Raw genomic sequence first — 18098 nt, forward strand, 5'->3', positions numbered from 1 at the left:
GTCTTTTACAGCTCTTCTTGTTGTATCCATCTTGTCTGTGCTTCGTTTCTTTGCCTCGATTTCTGGTACAAAGCCGGGTAGCGCCGACTAGGGGGGAGGAGAGGGGGGCTGTCCACAAAGAAAAAAAGGCGTCCCTTCTGGCACACGTTTCAAACGGCCACAGAGCAGGAGAGCCCTAGAGGCAGTCGGCGAGAGCAGCGACATTGGCACCAGCAGCTGCGGCCACGCTCTAAAAAAGCAGCGGAAGAAAGAAAGTAGAGAGGCTGCGCAGACACGCACACAATGACGCAGAGAACGTACGCAGTCTTTACGGACAGCAGCAGCGGAATGGCCGAGCAATGACGGTGGCGTCAGCAGTGCATCCGTCAAAAGACAGGGAAGGTGAAAAGGGGTGAGGAAGAAACGGTGGTTAATGCCACCCAAATCCCCAACCCTTCCTCCACCTCCGGACCCCATTCTAGCCAATGCGCGTCACGCGATTTGGCGTACACCTCCTTTTCCTAGAGAAAACGGCAATCGTGTCAGGAAAGATAATCGCATGCAGGTAAGCCTGCTATGGTGTCAGAGGTGGTTGGCAGATCATACGGTGCAATGCGCTGATCGCTTCAGCGGCGGTGCGACTAGCCATGCGTGCTTCCACAATGGTGGGTGTTGGGTGGGACGTGAGGTGCGCCAGTCGATGGGCAACCATTGCCGCGGACTCGATTCTGAGCAGCACCTCCTGGGGTGGGCGGTTTGCTGGAATTGGAAGTGGTCCAAAAGAAAGTCCGACAGACGGACGAACAGGTGGTTTCACTGCTGCAGCGCCTTTGGAAACAGTAGCCAACCACAAGCGCTGCTCCTCGATTACTTGCGTGCACGTCAAGTATTCGGCAGTCACCCCAAGGTAAAGTTCCTCTGGAGAAGGGAGATCGAGAACGCTTACAGAAGGTGCGTCAGTACTTTGCGGCGATCGTTTTCTGCGCGGTCTCGTCGGTTGCGGCGAGGGATTCATGGTGCTGTAACAAGAACAGGATCCTCCTCCGACCCGCACAGACACATCTCTGGCACACTACGCGGCGTGCTTCGCAGGTGTGCTTCCCTCCTACCGCGGCTTCCCCGTTACCCGAATGCGGTCCCGACCTCTCATCTCGGAGGTGGCGAGAGAAAAGTGAGACGTAGTCCCCTGTGTGACGATCGAGACGACCCTCTCGGTAATGACGTCGGGGCAGCGAAAATAAGGGAGTCTAAAGCAAAGAAAAAAAACACACAAAGGCGGAGGAGGCGTGTAAATCGCATTCGGGAAAGCCCGGACACCTCCACTTTTGGCCCCCACATCATTTCTTTTTCACCTTGACAATTCCTTCATCGCCACTGCTGAAAAGGGAAAAAATCTCGGGGAACGCGTAGGGAGTTCCGGCTCACCAAAATGGAGAGGGTGGGGGTGGAGGGAGGGGGCGGGCGACGCGCCGATCGGCACGGTGTGCGAAAGAGGCGTCATCTGTCGTCCTTTACGGTGGGGGACGTGTGATAGAGGCGATCTTACTCTCCGCTGCACCTCTCCTCTTGTATGCGTGTCTGGCGTCCAGCGCCCAGTGGTCAGTTCTAAAAAAAGAAAAGATGTGTTGTGGAGTTGTTTCTTACCTCCCTTCTCTTTCGTTCGCGCCCTTTTCGTTGGGGAGGACATGACGGCGTCCCATCAGGCGATGCAGACGCTGCTCCGCACACCATCAAACGACAGCGCAACACCATGCAGCAACACGTACTCCAACGGGCACGAACTCTCCTGGTGAGAGGGGAGCCGGCAACGACAAGAACGAGAAAGAAAGCACGGTTACGCGCAAAAGTCTTTGGAGGAATCATGCGAGAATGTAAGCCACAGAAAAAGAGAGAGATTCCTCGAGATGCAAGCACGCAAAAACGAGAGCACAGAAGGTAGGAAACGGTCTCGAGACGCGCAGCAACTTCTCAGCGCAAGTCCGCAACCGAGAGGAAGAGGAGAACAGGAAAAGAGAAGCAGAGGCAGCAATGGGGGCACCACACACACACACCAAATACAAGCGAAGCGCACTGGCGCTCATCACTGCGCGTATCAGGTCAGTCTCGATGAATCAGACCCACCATTTCCCAGTACTCGTCACCATATCGATTCAGCTCCGCCGTCTTGAACTTCACACGGTGCGCGCGCCGAAGCAGCTCGTATGCGTCCTTTCCATCCTGCAGACCTTTGAGCGCCAGCAGCGTGTCCTCGAACGGCAGCGTCAAGAGGTGAGATTCCTCCCATTTCAAGAGCGCAATACCGGTACGAAAGATGATCTTCCAGCCCTCCGAGAAAAAGATGTCCCACACTCGCAGCAGTGCCCGAAAGGGAAAGTGACCGACAAACAGCGTCAGAAACCATTGTGAGGCAAAGAAGGAAGGCTGAATCTCAAGCTCATCGAGCCGCTTCGACAGTCGAGGTAGCAGCCGCGCAATGAGACGCTTCAGCTGGAAGAAGAACTGTTGTAGCAACGGGAAGCCAGGCCGGAACAACTCCCGCATCTTGTACCGCTCATTGTACATCATCTCATGCAGGGCCCAAAAGGACTCCTCCTCCGCCATTTGCGTGGACAGCGCCGCGACGAGGAAGCCCATTCCTTGCACGTACCCCACCTCCGGATCGCATCCGGCGTAGGCGTGCAGGACGTTGCGCAGGAAGGTCTGCCCAACGCCACCGGGGTCCTTGAAGAGAACGTGGGTGGGAAATGTTCGAGCGAGATCGCGCGAGATGATGGCGTCTGTCTCCTTGTCCGCGAGTTTCTTGTCCCGCAGCGCCACATAGACGCCGTTGTTCTCCTCTGAGTTCAGCTGATGAAAGGAGCCCATGAGCAGCTGCCACGCGACACCGCGGAAGCGACTCGGGATGCCCTTGCGGCACCTCTCCTTCAGTTTGGCATGCATCTTTGTGTTCGTCGTGTTCCAGTCGGCCGCCATGTTGGCCCACTTGATCTCCCGCCGAACCACTTGCCTCCCATCAATGCCGCGAATATACTTACCGTCCCTCTCCTTGGCGTCCTCGTCAATCACAAAGCCGAACTCGTCTACCAACTGCTGTTCAGCGGCGTTCTCTTCTGCCTCGACGGCGCTCTCGTTGCCGGGGCGCGTGTTCCTCTCACCAGCGTCTGGCGTCACAAGTCTACTGTAATGACCCTCCTCCTCCGTGTCCGAGTCGCTGCCACCCGTCGGTGCCGCCCGCAGCTGACTCCTGCGTAGCGCCTGAGGGAGCCCTGCGCTCTTCACTACGTGGGCCTTCTCAGGTATCACCGACGTCGGCTGCGATGCGGTGCTTGGTGGTACGGCAGTCGTGAAAGCCGCTGGGAGACGCGCTGCCTCCGCGGCGTGAAGAGGCGAGCTGCCGCGGCCCATCTGCATCTCCTCATCCGGGGCCACAACTAGCAAAGGAGAGGAAACCACCTGAACCACCTGGTCAGTGCAACCAAACTCATCATACGACTTCATCGCCATCGTGTCACTCTTGAACAGCGACTGTAACGAGTAACATCCTCGCGCCTTCTCGAGGTTGTCTGCCGGGTCGCCGTTTGGTGCGCGGGGCTTTGCTACTGCTTTACCAAGGATGGACGACGCGGGAGCGGTTCGTCGTCCAGCGGACGCGGCTGGCTTTACATTACGTGGATTATGATCTGCATCAACAGCATATACGTGGAGGGGGGGCTTCTCACCCAAATCATGCGGCATGGCCTCGGCGTCTTCACCGCCCATGAACACGCTTTCCTCGTCCATCATGGACTCAGCGGTTAATCCCGCTTGCCAGTGTTCGAAGAAAGAGCAGCGGTTTGCAACAGAACAGATGATGCTCGGCTGGAATGGGGGAGGGGGTGAAAAGACGCGCAAGCGCAGCCGTTCGTGTTCCTCGCGTGTAGTACCGAGGCTTGGGAATGTGCACGAGATGCCACTTTTTTTCTGTGTGCGTGATGCAGGAGTGTGGTGTGAGCTCGTGCTGTCTTATTATTATTCTTGATCCCGTGTCCTCCAACTCGCTGGCACGACGAAAGTGAAGCGGCCGAGGAAGAAAGAACGATAGCACTGTCGCAGCAAGACGAAGGAGAGCACAGAGCCTCCCTCCCTCCGTTCCTTTGCCCTGAGCACGCCGCCTTGTGTGTTTGTGTGCGCGCGCACTTTGCGAGCAGGGATGTTTGGCGTCCAAAACAACCTGAGTGACGAAGAAATTGCGTTGCACTAGGGACGTGGGCTCCCCCTTCTGTGTCTTCGGCGCGGAGCACCGTCCCTCGTGCTGAGAGATCCAGAGAACGAGCGAGAGTCAACAAGAGAACAATACTACGAATGAAAGCAGCAGATAGAGAGGCAAAGCAAGCGCGTCGAGAGAGCGTGGGGGGACTGCTGCGCAGTACCTAGTCCTCCTCACGACTTCCGGGCTGACTGCTCCGCTGCAAAAGGAAAAGGTGTGTGGAGAGAACACCGGTATGCAGAAAAAAGACGGAGGGAGGGAGGGAGGGATGTGCAAACGGAGATAGGGCCTGGCAACAGATAGAGCGTGGGATGGATGAGGGAGACAGCACTGCATGGCGGCGGCACGGTGACCCAGAGAAGGGAACGTGCGAGCCACGGCGACAGTGGTGCGTCTCCACCACCACCCCTCCTCCTCCTGCCTCTCCCTCCACTCAGTCCCGCGTATGCATGCTTCGTCGCTTCATCACGGCGCTTGCACAGAACGCATGCCACATACGTCTCACGCGTGGTGCGCTTACGGTATGTTTCGTTGTCTTTGGTTACTGTTTGATGCAGGCTCCTGCTCCCTCCCTCAGCACGCTACGACTGCCGGAAACACGTGGGATGAACAGAGGGAAGGAGCGCGATGACCGCCACGGCAAAGGACAGCAGAGCCGACAAAGGGAGGAAAAGGAGATCGTTCCCGCTAATAGCAAGACGCTCATTACACACATAGCGGGAAGGAGGGGGGAAGCGGGGCAGCAGGAAACACGCAGATATGCGCCGGTGGGCCTTCTCGTGCGACTGTGGATCCATCTGCTCCACCTCCCCCACCTCAACCCACCCCGGCGGCCTTCGGCGAATATGCCGACCACTGATCACGCCATACGAGAGCAGAAGGGAGGCGGATGTAGGGCTGGGGGGTCGAGAAGATCCAGCAACGAAAGCAAAAGACGGCGACACAACTTCAAAGCGAACAGAGTAGTAAGACATACAGGGCATCAGCGTGGGGACCACAAAGTGGAGGCAAACTGGCAAAACAGCAAAAGCCGCATCGGGCACTACGGTGTGCACAACCTCGCGTGGGCCCATCTCTCTCTCTCCGCTTGGGTTTAGGAACTGGGTACCGCTCACACCGAATACACCGCCCGCTCTTGCAGGGCGGCACCCATCTGGCCCTCGCTCCATTGAAGTCAGCTGGAGGGGAGAACTGTGATGAACAGAAATAGAGAGGGGTATTTACAGAACGTCTTCGCAGCTGAACGCATGTGGGCGCATGCGCACGTCCACGCGCGCTTGCCTGTCGCTAGCGGTGTCCACTCAATTGGATAGGAACTACGAGACGTACATGCGCTCCGCAACACGCGCCACTACCTTGGTTGCGCGTGGTACTCATCCATTAACTGGTTCACGTAGGCGCTCTTGAAACGTATTTTGAGCGCGGTCTTGAGCAGCTCTACAGGACGTTTCGACTCCTGAATGCCCTTGAGTGCCAGCAGCAGCTCCGTATCCGTGTTCAGCGACAGCAACCGCCGCTCCTCGATCTTGAGCAGCGCCAGGGCGATGCGGTACACCGGCTTCCACCCCTCGCAGAGAAACATGTCCCAGATGCGGGACACGAGACCAAAGTTGAAGTAGTATGTAAAGACAGTCATGAACCAGTGTACAGCGTAGAAACAAGGTGGAATAGGATGCCTGTCGTGCAGGTGGGCGTACAGTTTCGGCATCTTCTGGCGCATCAGCGCCTCGAAGACGTGAAAGGCGCATTGCAGATGCGGGAAGCTAGGGGCGAAGACGGCTTTCATGTTGTACTTGGTGTTCTCCATGACAGCGACAAAGGCCCAAAATACGTCCTCCTCCTCCTCCACCTGGAGGATGAGGGTGGCAGCGAGGAAGCCCATGCCCTGGCAGTACCCCACGCCGGGGTTGTAGTTTGCGTAGGCGTGCAGGATGCGGCACAGCATCTGCTGCCCCTGGCCCGATTTCATGCTAAAGAGGCGGTTCGTCGGGAAGGTACGATCGAGGTCGCGCGCGATGACGTCTGCCAAGTCGTTCGAGTCGAGCGGCTGACTGTGGAGGCGCATATACTCCCCTGGGCAACGATCTTTCATTCCCCAACTCTGCAGCAGGTGCTGCCAGACAGTGCGCCGCTTCGGCTGCGGCACTCCGCGTCTGCAGTACCTCTTCAGTGTGTCCTGCTTCACGCTGGCCCAGTGGGTTATCATGTACTGCCACTTGTCCAGGTATGCGCGGCTGTAGCCGTTGTTGCGGCGCTCGTAGTCCTCCGCGGCCTTCTCCGCCTCCGTTACGAGAAAGCCGAACATGTCGTGGAATTCGTAGGCGGCGCGGCGGGGCGCGCTCAAGGGACACCTCGAGTGAGCGGCGGTGGCTTGGAAACAGTCTTTCTTCGAGGATGGGCCAGGGCTCGCGGATGTAGTGGGGCACTTCACCGCGCCATCGCGGCCCTCACGCCTGTCCTGCGAGACCGCCTGCTGGTTTTCCTCGCTGCTAGTGGCCACGGCGACACGGTTTACGCGCCCGGTGGTGGAGGTGATGGTTCCCGGCGATGAGCCGCGGCGGAGCTCTACTTCCTCGGCGTGAGGAAGGATCATGATGCTTCCCCCCACCACCGTTGTCGGAGAGACACCGGTGGTGGCGGCGAAAAGAGGGGTGGCGTCTTTGTGGGCCGTGATGACGGTGACGACGTGCGTAGGACGAAAAAGAGAGCGAAGGAAAAAGTCATGACAAAAAGAGTATTGGAAATAGATGCAGTGCACCCTGGCGGACAGACAAATGCGTCGTCACGTGAGTGCAGGAGGGGGGCGTGGGAAGGAGAGTGCAGGGGGGAGGGTGTCCGTGTCGTTGTGGAGCGAGGAAGAGGGAAGAGCGTGCACCACGAACAGATGTTTTAGCACATGATTCCGCGCGACAGATGCGCCAGGTGAAACCTGGCGCGCCTCAATTGTGCCGAGGAAGCTCACAGAGTATCTTCGGTAGATGGTCCCACGTCAGGGTTGCCAACGACAAGAATCTGCGGTGAGCTGCGCACGTCGATCTCTGTGCTCCTTCGCAGAGGGTCTACTTGGCGCACAACAGGCTCCTTCTCACTATATACACAGCGGTCGTGCGGAAGACGGGAACAAAACCTCCCGAGAAAGACAAGGCACGTGGATGAGAGGAGGAACGAGATGGGACGGAAACGGCTATGCGATAGCAAGAAATATACAAAAAAAAAGAAAAAGCGCAAAGCGGTGGTGGAGGGGAGGACGCAGTAGCGAGGGAGTCGAGCACGACCGGCCACCAATGAAACCGGCCCATTGCTCTCCCATCGAGAAGAGGGAGGTGACGAGGCAACAATGAGAAGCACTTCTTCAGAGGAAACACCGAAGAGTGCGAAAACACAGAGCAGAGACGCAGAGCATAGGCCTCCGAGACCGGCGTTGGCTGAGCAGGCGTGTACTGGAAACAGGTGGGTTTGGCATCGCGTGGAAAGGACACGACCCCGATGGCAGAGCAGGTTGTGGGGCGCACACATTACAAGCAGGCATCCGATACTGGAAAAGAAAAACCAATCGATAAGCTCCACCGTGGAACCCCACGAAAGCGAAACCCGCGTAAAGTTCTACGAGCTTCACGCTCCATGAACGCCTCACAGAATGCCGGCGGCCTCTACATGCATCTGAGGGCACTTGCGATACCTCACCGTGAAGTGGACGCGCATTCTTCACGGAGTGACCTTCGACCGCTTCCTTGTACACGGAGAAGAAGTCGTAGCGGGTGTAATCGTACGATCAGTACTGCTGATCGCACCATGATGATTAGCATCGTCGCGATAAAGCGAACTCATTTTTTCGCCAGCATAAAATGGGGACAGCTCAGGTAGGCCGTGCTTCACCGGGGAGGGAGATGGTGACACAAGGCGATTTCGTATATGCGCTCCATCACCACCTCACTGCAGAACAAAGGGATTATCTGTACTACCAGTGACCTCTCTGTCAGATGCGGTAGCGGGGTCACGACCGGAGGAGAATGTCACGGCCGGCGTGCAGGAAGTCCAGAAAAGCTCATTCACCATAGACGGACTGAACAAGGTAGGGCGCCGCTTCATATTTCTGTGATTGTGTGTGTGTGTGTGTGTGTGTGTGTGTGTGTGCAACGTGCTGCTGGAGCCCCCAGAAAACAGCCCTTTCACAGCACCTGGGCCATCGATAGGACTGGTGAGCAGCGAGAACGAACGACAGAGCCGACGAAAGGCGCTCAAGATGAAGAAGCCGCATAGAAAAAGAAGCAGTGAAGCGTTACGTTCAGGGCAGATGACACCGGCGCAGGGGAGGGTCGTAGCTGAGGCCATAAAAGCCCAAGGCGCAGCCCGCAAGAGAGAAACCAGCGAAGAGAAAAGACATGACGTTGCACAGGAGATAATGGCCGATCTCTTCCGCGCTGCGTTCGTTTGTCTTCTCGTGAGGTGGACGCTGTTTCACTCGCTGTTTCGTTTTCGTTGAGTAGACAAGTGAAGTGACTTAGCACCCGCTTCAGCACATGGCAAGGGGCGAGACGACGACATCACTGCATGTAGGGAAGAAGGGATCGAGAGACAGGGTGCATGGTCCCTCCCTCTCTCTCACCCTCTCTCCCTCACGCTCGCTCTCTGCCTGTGTCTGGGGGTGTACAACTGTGAAACGCTTGACAGCGAAGGGCGCATGAATGTATGTGTGTATATACATACAGGTGCTCACTCGAATCGGCATAGCTCATCGATCACCTTTCCCATACGCGCTTGCATCGCAAGACTCCGCCGCCCCCAGGGGCGGGCGGGGGGTCCTCAAAAATGCCGGGTCGACAACCAAACACATGCACACACAGACGTGGTGTAAAACGCGCCTTTAAAGAAAAACTCTGTAACAAAAAGGACGAAGGGAGCGGCGCCATGACGCCGAGCTCTCCCTCCCGCGCCAAAACTTCACGTTTGAAGACGAGGTGAAGAAAGACAAAGGAGAGAGGACGGCAGCCTAGCTCGCTCGTTCGGTTCGACAGGCAGTCACCAGCATGCCCTTTCCCCACTCACTCCATGCCAAACGAAGGGGCAGGCTGGCAACGGGACGGGGATGGCCGCAAGGAAGTGATGTTGCCCGCCACAACAACAGTCGGTGCTACTGAAGACGGGTGGAGAGGCACTGTTCGTTTCGTCTTCCGACTTTCCTTGCCCCTCTCTTACCAAGCACTGCTGTTTATCCACCAGTTCGCGGTCTTGCCCTGTAACTCCTGCCGCAGATCGTCTTCCATGCGGCCGCTGACGATGCCGTAGGTACGCTTCAGATTGTCTATCTTCGTCTTGACGAGGTTCTTTACGACACCCTTGGACAGGTGGCCCTCGCTCACCAGCCACGGCGCGGTGTGGCGCACCATATTAAAGTCCGGGTTCAGGTTCATGATGAAGGACTCCAGCACGAGGACGGCGAAGAGAAGCGACACATAGGCGGGGTCCATCTGCACATTGTTCTGACGAATGCTCTCGAAAACGGATTGCAGAATGTTTGTGACAGCGTTCTCGTCGTTGCGCGTAGGGCGGAAGTGCTTGAAGAGATCAGCCAAGTCGCGGCGGAAGAGGTCCGCGTTAGCGTGCGGCTGGCTGTCGGACATGGCGAGAAGACTGTCCGCGCACTGGTTAGAATTCCAGCGCACAAACGATTCCATCAAATCGTGCGTGACCGCGCCCTCGTGCTCGGTAAGTTGCTGGCACAGTCCGACGTCGATCATGGTGACCGTGGGCTCGTGCGGGTCGCTCGTGCAGTCGATGAGGATGTTGCCTGGGTGCATATCACCGTGGATAAAGTTGTCGCGCAGGAGCATTTTGCACCACGTGTTGAGGCCCTTGTTCGCCAACACATCGCGAGCGTGCGGCGGCAGCGACGCGAGAAACTCCGGGTTTGCCGGCTTACCTTCGCAGAAGGTCTCCACCAGCATCCGCTGCGTCGACATGAGCGGCTCAGGGAACTCTACGTAGCGCTCCGACTTGAAGTTTTCGCGGAACCGCTCAAGGTTTTGCGCCTCCATGCGGAAGTCCAGCTGCGCCGCCAAGTGAGTCGTGAAGGCCAAAGAGAGCGACGGGAGGCGGTAGCGGGCAAGGCTGGGGAACCACGCGTCCACCTTCTTGGCCAAATTATCGAGAATGGCGAAGTCCAGCACAATCGTTTCAATGATGTCCGGGTGCATCACCTTGACGACAACTTTGCGGTTTGAATTCTTGAGCTTCGCGAGATGCACCTGGCCAATGGAGCCAGAGCCGACCGTCTCACGCTGCACGGACTCGAAGATCGTGAGCGGGTCGCACTTCAGCTCCTCACCCAAGATGCGCAGCGTGTCCTCGTACGAATGCACGTCGACCTCATTGTACAAGCGTTTGAAGATGTTGCGGAATTCAGGGGCGAACAGGTCCTCGCGTGTACAGCTCCACTGGCCAATTTTCACAAAGACGGGGCCGGCGCGCTGCACCGCCGCCAGCAACATCTCCAGCCACCGATCATACCACTCCTTACGCAGCGACATGATGAAGTACAGAGCCGCCACAGGAATGAAGATGAGAGCCAGATCCACCAAGCGCCAGCACACGGCGATGCGCGACGGGCGCGACACCACGCGGCCCTCCAAGATGAGGTTGCCATTCGCGTCCACGAGGGGCTTTAGCACTCGGGGCGGCGGACGAGTGCGTTGCCGATATTGGACATACCCGGAAAGACCCCCCACACTTATGGTAGGGATACCAACCACTGCCAACATCACCTTGCGCACCTTACCGCGCAACAGCTTCATCGTTATGATGCGACTCGATGGAAAGATCGCAAGATAGTAAATATGCGGTTCATAGAGAAACGGGCTGCCGCATGTATCGTGAAACGAAGAGTGCAGCGCCTACACGTCTCCGTTGGTGGAAAAACACGTTGCAGCAAAATGGAGGGTGAGGAAGGAAACCCGAAAAGGCACAACAACGGGAGGGCAGCTGAGAACCCAGCTCTCCCTTCGTCGATTCGGTTCCACACACGTGTGCACCCGTGGCGCGGCTGAGTGACCACACACGAGAAGTGTGAATGCGCAAAGACTGTAAGGACAACGGCGTAGAGCAGAGATGAGGCACGGAAGCAAGTACAAGAGACATTTCTTTTTTCTTCTTTCTACTTTCAACATCTGTCCATTCTCCGCCATACAGCATGCGTGAAACGTCGTTCTACACAGATAGACACACGGCACCGGCCTGCCTCACAGGCGTGGGCTTCCGTGTTGCCAAGCAGCGCTAGACGCGCGCGCTACAGAAACGCGCCAACTCAGTCGTCGGAAAGCACGGCCCCTGCCCCAAACACCACTCACCCATCCGCCTCGCAGCCGCGCCTATTACACCGGTCGCCACCCCGTGCATCCCCCTCGGGGTAGCACTGAGGCTCCTCCATACCAGTATGCGGTCTGAGGGCCGGGTGGAATACGTGCGAGTCGCACTGGCACGCTGCCTAATCATATGGATGGCACAGACACGCTTACACTGTTGCAGATCGCTCCAGCGCACAGCACCACCCAGGACCTAACCGCCGACATCAACAGTCATGCATCGCTCTGATTCCCCTACTCTGTGTGGGTGAGCGGGGACGTTGAGGTGTCACGCCTCGTGAAGTGTCCCCTCCGCCCATCAAGAGGGTGGTTGGCGTTGTCGCAGTTTTTTCATTGTTGTTGCTCTCGTTGTTTCCACAACGCATGCTTCACACGCACGGAAAGCTGAGATATGAAAAAGTCATCCGTTGCGTCGGCATGCTCGAGTGCACACAAAAGGGAGAGGGCACCGATCACACTGAATGTCGGCATGGTCCAAGAACACGTCGTCTGTGCATGTGCGTCCGCGCGCTAGCTGAAGAATATCGTAGGCGGAAACGGAGAAGCTAACGTCGAGCCCCTCACCCCCAACAAAAAATGTGCTACAAAGACGTCCATGACCCATTGGCTTTCACTTCCCGCACACAGCGAGGCAGAATGGAGAAGGTGTGATCGTCGTGAGGGCAGTGGGATACGTGTACACGGTGCGGCACGCAGCTGGCCAAACCAAAGAGGTGGTTGTAGCGAACAAGGAAAAGAAAATGCGGGGGGGGGATAAGGCGAAAGAGGAGCACTTGAGAAGCGCGTGCTTGCCACGGTAGTGATAGAGCACATGCACGTTACACCAGAATCGCTGCGTGACTGAGCGGGCCCGTTCTTTCTCCAGCGAGGACTGTGTAAGTGGAAGGAGTGGAGAACGGAGGCGCCGCAGGAGAGGAGTGTGTCAACACCATTGTCAGTCGGCCACACTGCTCACACAGGAGCCACCAGTCCATCGCCTCGACACCACCGAAAGCTCATGCGCGTCCATTCAAGAGAGGGCCGAGTATGGCCTGCCTTCTCTCGGTCGCGGCTGGTGACACGTTGGCGCCTTCTTTTTCCGTTCCGTTCGCTGCCTCCATTCGCCGTGTGCGCGCACGTTAGGGTGCCGGCGATGGTGATCTGTGTAAAGACGAGTAGTGGGCAAGGAGACGCATGGGTATGAAGGACGAAGTGAAAAGCATGACATTGTATTCCCAGCGAGCGACACCCCTTACTCAGCCATGCAGCATCCACCCATCACCACGACCACTTCCCGCGGGGGGGAGGAGGTGGGGAGCCGACCACCGCCCGCCACTCTCGTCAACGTCGTCAACACAATTGCGTGCGACATCGAAACAACAGACATCTATGCGCCCCCCCCCCACGCACACACGCACAAGCGCGAAGGCAAACAACAACACGAGCAAACGGCAGAGAACTGACAACAACAAAAGGTGGAAAGAGGAAAGGGACAGCGCAACACACACACACACATGAACAAGCGAAGAGAACACAGACAAAACAGAACGCAGATAACAGCGAAAATAAATGAACAAAAAAACGCGACGAGACTCAGCGCACGCAGCGGGCAGAATTATTAGTGCACACAGGCAGCCACAACCAGAGATGGAGGAGCCCGCCGACCATGACGACCCCACCACCCTCCTCTCTCCCCAACGCGCAACTCCGAAAAAAAAAACAAAATGAGAGGGGAAACAGCTACAGAGACGGGACAGAGCCGAAAGGGGGGAAGAGGCCGACAACAACAACACGGACAACAATGATAACTTCAACAACAGAACGGCAACATTCAGCGACCATTAAATCAAGCAAAGCATGCTCGACGAGCTCTCTGATCACGCATGCAAACACACACGCGTGTTGCCTCCGAGAAGGACGCACGGATGCCCGTGAGTTAGACCGCAAAACACACACAGATGGCGCACAGCCCAACACAGCCCCTTCGCCCCGACCCCCAATCATCAGAACAGGCACGCACACATGGCGAGCTCACTTCACAAGAAGAACGAAACGCGACAAAGTTGGAAAACGAAAGACCTCTCTGAAGACAGGCGCTGTCCACACACGTTACACGGACGCATACCCGTAGAGAAGGAGGGGAGGCGAAACTCTTCCACGGCGAGAAAAAGAGACGCCTGCACGATGATCCCCCGCTGCGCGTGCGCCTCGCGAAAGAAAGCGAGGAAGTCGGGGAAGAGTAATGGGGAGAGGCAGGGCGTCGTGCCCCCCAACGTGTGTGTGCACCCGTCTGGGAGGGAAGAGAAAGAGAGATCTTGCGTCAGACGCTGTAATGGCAGGCGTCTTCTCACGGAGCGGATACATAGCTGCATTTCGCTCGCGTTCCTGTGGCCCACGTCGGCTTGCCTTGCCACCCAGCGCAAGTGGTCGGTCTCACGTCTTGTAAGGGAGGGGGGGGTTGGAGGCATAAACGTAAAAAGGAAGCGCAGCGGCAAGAGTTCGCGCCACAAGCACGCACCGCTCCGTAGAAGACGGCCTCATGAGACCCACTTACCCTTAGATGCTCCATGTAATCTTGAGCATCCACTCAGCGGCCTTCTCTTGGTTGCCCTGCGCCAGTTCAAGGAAGACTTCCAAGATGCAGTACGCGAACATCGTGTCGCGCTCTGGCGTGTACTCTGCGGTGCCGGCCGGAGCCGCTTCGTAGATCTTGCGCAGCAGCGATTCCATGATCGAGTGCGCTTGGTTCCACGAACCTGTCAGGATGTGCGAGATGGTCAAGTTCACGAAGAGTGCCTCTACCCGGCTACGCTGCGCCGCGTCGAGCGGGTCGCTGCTGGACCCCGTGACCAGGGACGACAACGATGCCCGACGAAGAATCTTCATTGCCCGATCCTGGTCGTTGAGGTGCACGAGGGCCTCCACTACGTAGATGAGCAGTGTGGCATGTAAGTTTGACGGCAGTGGATGGCGTTCATGGGCATTCAGCAGCTCCTGGCCGGCTTCTGCCGCCGCCATGTAGTTGCGGCGGCTCAGCTCGAGGGCCACCCAATACAGCATGGCGTACTGCAGAAGGGCCTCTTCGTGGGGAAACGCCTCCACCACGCTACTGAAGGTGTGGCCCTTGGGTACTAGCAGGAACAGAGCATTCTGCACGGCCGCCGACGCAATCTGCTCAAGGGCTGCCTTCTCCGTCGGCTCTCTCGATGACTCGAGAGCCGCGGGCCCAGGCACGCTCGTCGCACATGGCAGCAGCATAAACTCGAAGTTCGAGTACACCTTGCCGCTCTGCAGCATCGCGCCGAATGTGTTCTGCTGTCGCTCGTAGTCAGCGCGGCGCTGCTTGCGGGCTTCCTGCTGCACACACGACACTGCCGCCTCCGCGCAGCGCACCCAGAAGACCGAAGATGCTTTCATCGAGTCCTGCACCGCAAAGAACTCATGTAGCGCGCCTTCGTAGTCCTCCCGCAGCAGTGCGCACAGCCCGACGTTGTACTGAATCGGACGAAGGATATGCTGCCCCGCTGGCTTCGACGCAGCCGTCTTCTCCGCCTTGGCGAAGCACAGACTCGCCACATTAAGCTTGTCCTCCAAGAGGGATAAGACGCCTAGGTTGTTGAGATAGACCGCCTGCTTCGCCTGATCGTTTTCCGCGTCCGCGAAGACATCATGGAGTCCGCTGGAGTCGGCAAAGGCTGTCTCCACCAACTTCATCAACTCCGGCACCACACGCAGCTTTTCCATGCTGGACGTGAGCACGCTCTGCACTAGCTCCTCGTCGTGCCGGCTGGACATGCGGCTTGTGGTCTTGCGCACTGGCTTCGTGAGGGTGTGGAACAGGCAGAGGCTGTACACCAAGGTCGACAAGGCTATGTCCTGCGCGTTCTCTAGAATGCGGCGCAGCAGCAGCATTGCCTCATGCGCTTGACCGCTGCGGGCGTAGAGGACGGCCTGGTTGTAGACCGCCGTCTCGTGGCCCTCGTACTGTAGCATCAGGCCAGGTGCCTTGATGTTAGGGTCCTCGCCGGTGCCCTCGGCGCTGGCGCGCAGAGCAGCCAAAGCCTGCTCACTCGTCAGCTGGTGCTGCAGGTAGCGGGCAATCACTAAGTTGTGCTGCACCTTCATGTCCTCCTGCGGCATTCCTCGCAGCACCTTCTCCGCCTCGGCATAGTTGCCTGCACAGAACGCCGCCTTGGCGTCGGCTAGCTGCTTCTTGAGCGCCTCGGTCATCGTATGAGGAAGGAGAGGACGTGCGTGGTAAAAAAAGGAAACGAGGAAGTCCTCTATCTGAAGGTCTGCGCCGTGACGCAAAAGAGAAAAAGGGGGCGGGTGGGATGCCGAAAAAAAAAGAAGGGAGGGAGGGGGAGGGGGGGGGGGCGGAAGGCGAGCGTGGGACCTGCGCAACTTCACCTACCTGATGAAAAGGGTAAGCGCTTTTGTTTTTGTGGGTGAGGGGAAGGGTAGTGTTGCCTCCTTAGCCGTGGAATGCGTGCGTGCGTACTCAGCGGTGGCCAAGCTGTTACAGGCAGAGCACACCAACGACTGTTTGATGATAGTCCAAGTGTGTTGCGCTCGAAAGCACGAAGAAAGCAGCGAGCTGGCAAACGCCCCCTTTTGCGTTCACTTCGAGCACCTTGGAGCCACAATTCGAAAACGAGGGAGACGCGATGGGTGTACAAAGAGGCGCGGAAACAGCTCGAACGATACGCGACCCACCTGAGCTCCTTCAGTGACAGCGCACACCTTGTGGGATACTGAAAGGGAGCAGGGGTGTGTCGGCGTGCACACGTCCCAGGAGTAATTCTGAAGATAACGTCAATGCTCGGCTGCTACGGAGGGCCGAGAGTTTGTACGTGCTTCCGTGTGAGTGAATCAGTGTGTATTGGGAAGGTTCGAAAGGAGGAGGGGGTGATCCGGGTGCCTCACGCCAAAAACGAACGGATAGCGTAAAAAAAAAGAAGGCGCTGAAAGTCGGGCGAGATGGTGCGTGGGTGCGGGAGCGCAGCGAGGTTAGACAAGTGCTAACAAACCTGTCCCGAATTTGTGTGGGTATGGTGTGCGCGTGCGTTAAAGACTAATTGGTTTCGATTGTCTTGTTCACGGCCCATATGAGGAGTGAGAAGAGGAATGGAACGGGAATAGGGACAGGCGCTCGGGTGCCAAACTCAACTGCTTTCTGGCGTTTTCGTTCTTGGTGATTCTGAGCTGTGCGTACGCGTGGTCGCCAGGATATCGCGTGGATCCGCACAATCAAGGGGGGCGGGCAAGCACAAAAGGAGAGAAGAGAAAGAGGCACGATATGGTAGAGGAGATCCATCGAGGAAGGGTGCGACATGTTCGTGTCAGAGAAGCCCCTGCAGCTCTCCAAGAAGCTTGAACAGACACCCCCATCCAACTCTTCTCCATCGCGCAGCGCTGGCCCATTCCAGACACCAAAGGATGTAAGCCTCGGCATAGCTAACTTTCAAGCATTCTCAGTTGCACCCTTTTCGTCTCCCGTGTATACGTGTTCTTCGGCTCCCCTGTCAAGCAGCTGGTCTCTTTCGAAGGGAATGCGGTGGGGTGAGGGTGGGCCGCCTTGAGTGCACCTGGGTCTTCGCGGCCCCGTTCGCTCTTGTCCCATCTTGAGTTTTGTTCCGTTTTTTTTCTTTCCACTTCCTAGTCAGAGGCAGCTGTCGACACAGAGGAACGCTGCCACAGCGTGCCAGACGAGGTACGGGCGGGTAGTTTTTTTTTTTCGACTCCGCGCAGCCACAGACAGACACACACACGCACACACACATACCAGCATCACCTCGTATGGAGCACTGGCAGCCTCTTCTAACATGTACATCATGAGCAGAAAAAGAAATGGACAGTAGTGGCAGGCAGTTGTTAGGGCACACGCGCTCCTCCTTTGCCCTTTATTTCGTCGCAAAATCGACGGCGATCACTTGTCTGACCTCAACATCTTGTTGAACTCCTCACGGGAAATGCGGTCGTCGCGATCGAGTACATCACACTCGCGAATGATTTCCTGCAGCACGTCCTCCGGGATATCCTCGCCAACCTCCGCCGCTACCCGCTTCAGGTCATCGAGAGAGATGAACTCCGACTTGCCCTCTGTGAACAGCGGGAAGGCGAGGTCCACCTCGTCGTCCTTGTCCTCGGCAAAGAAGCGCTGGCGCATGACGTCCTCAAATTCACTGAGAACGAGGTTGCTGGAGACGCCGCCACGATCCATCTCCGCCACAAGCTTTCGCACTGCATCCTTGTCTGGTTCGTACCCGAGCGCACGTAGTGCCACCTTTAGGTCGTTTGGCGTGATGGTGTTCACGCCCTTGACGTCGAGCACGCGGAACGCCTCCTCAATGTCCCGCTTCTGCTGGTCCGTCAAGTCGCGCGGCAGCCGCCGGCCATCCGCTGTGGAGAAGGCGGTGTTGATCATGAGTAAGAAGACGAGACCGGTGCTCTAAAACGAGCCGTTGAGAGGTGACGCCGTAGCGAGAGCAGGGACACGCAACTCTCTCAAAGGTGTTCGAGGAAACTTAGGAGAA

The 18098-nt window shown here is 57.3% G+C and overlaps 5 protein-coding genes across 5 annotated transcripts; all 5 read right to left on the reverse strand.

Moving 5' to 3' along the window:
- Positions 1 to 2076: 2076 nt before the first annotated feature.
- Positions 2077 to 3762, reverse strand: LMXM_36_6070 (putative rab-like GTPase activating protein; the record flags this gene model as incomplete). The annotated part of the gene is made up of 1 exon (XM_003874917.1): positions 2077 to 3762. The coding sequence occupies one exon, from the start codon at positions 3760 to 3762 to the stop codon at positions 2077 to 2079; it is 1686 nt and encodes a 561-aa protein (XP_003874966.1).
- A 1814-nt stretch (positions 3763 to 5576) lies between these two features.
- Positions 5577 to 6818, reverse strand: LMXM_36_6080 (putative rab-like GTPase activating protein; the record flags this gene model as incomplete). Its single annotated transcript, XM_003874918.1, has 1 exon — positions 5577 to 6818. One exon carries the CDS (start codon positions 6816 to 6818, stop codon positions 5577 to 5579), a length of 1242 nt encoding a protein of 413 aa, XP_003874967.1.
- Positions 6819 to 9417: 2599 nt separating this feature from the next.
- Positions 9418 to 11016, reverse strand: LMXM_36_6090 (conserved hypothetical protein; the record flags this gene model as incomplete). Its single annotated transcript, XM_003874919.1, has 1 exon — positions 9418 to 11016. The coding sequence occupies one exon, from the start codon at positions 11014 to 11016 to the stop codon at positions 9418 to 9420; it is 1599 nt and encodes a 532-aa protein (XP_003874968.1).
- A 3102-nt stretch (positions 11017 to 14118) lies between these two features.
- Positions 14119 to 15792, reverse strand: LMXM_36_6100 (conserved hypothetical protein; the record flags this gene model as incomplete). Its single annotated transcript, XM_003874920.1, has 1 exon — positions 14119 to 15792. The coding sequence occupies one exon, from the start codon at positions 15790 to 15792 to the stop codon at positions 14119 to 14121; it is 1674 nt and encodes a 557-aa protein (XP_003874969.1).
- A 1699-nt stretch (positions 15793 to 17491) lies between these two features.
- On the reverse strand, positions 17492 to 17989 carry LMXM_36_6110 (putative centrin; the record flags this gene model as incomplete). Its single annotated transcript, XM_003874921.1, has 1 exon — positions 17492 to 17989. One exon carries the CDS (start codon positions 17987 to 17989, stop codon positions 17492 to 17494), a length of 498 nt encoding a protein of 165 aa, XP_003874970.1.
- Positions 17990 to 18098: the final 109 nt, after the last annotated feature.

Source organism: Leishmania mexicana, chromosome 20 (genome assembly GCF_000234665.1).
Source record: "Leishmania mexicana MHOM/GT/2001/U1103 complete genome, chromosome 20".
Lineage (NCBI taxonomy): Eukaryota > Euglenozoa > Kinetoplastea > Trypanosomatida > Trypanosomatidae > Leishmania > Leishmania mexicana.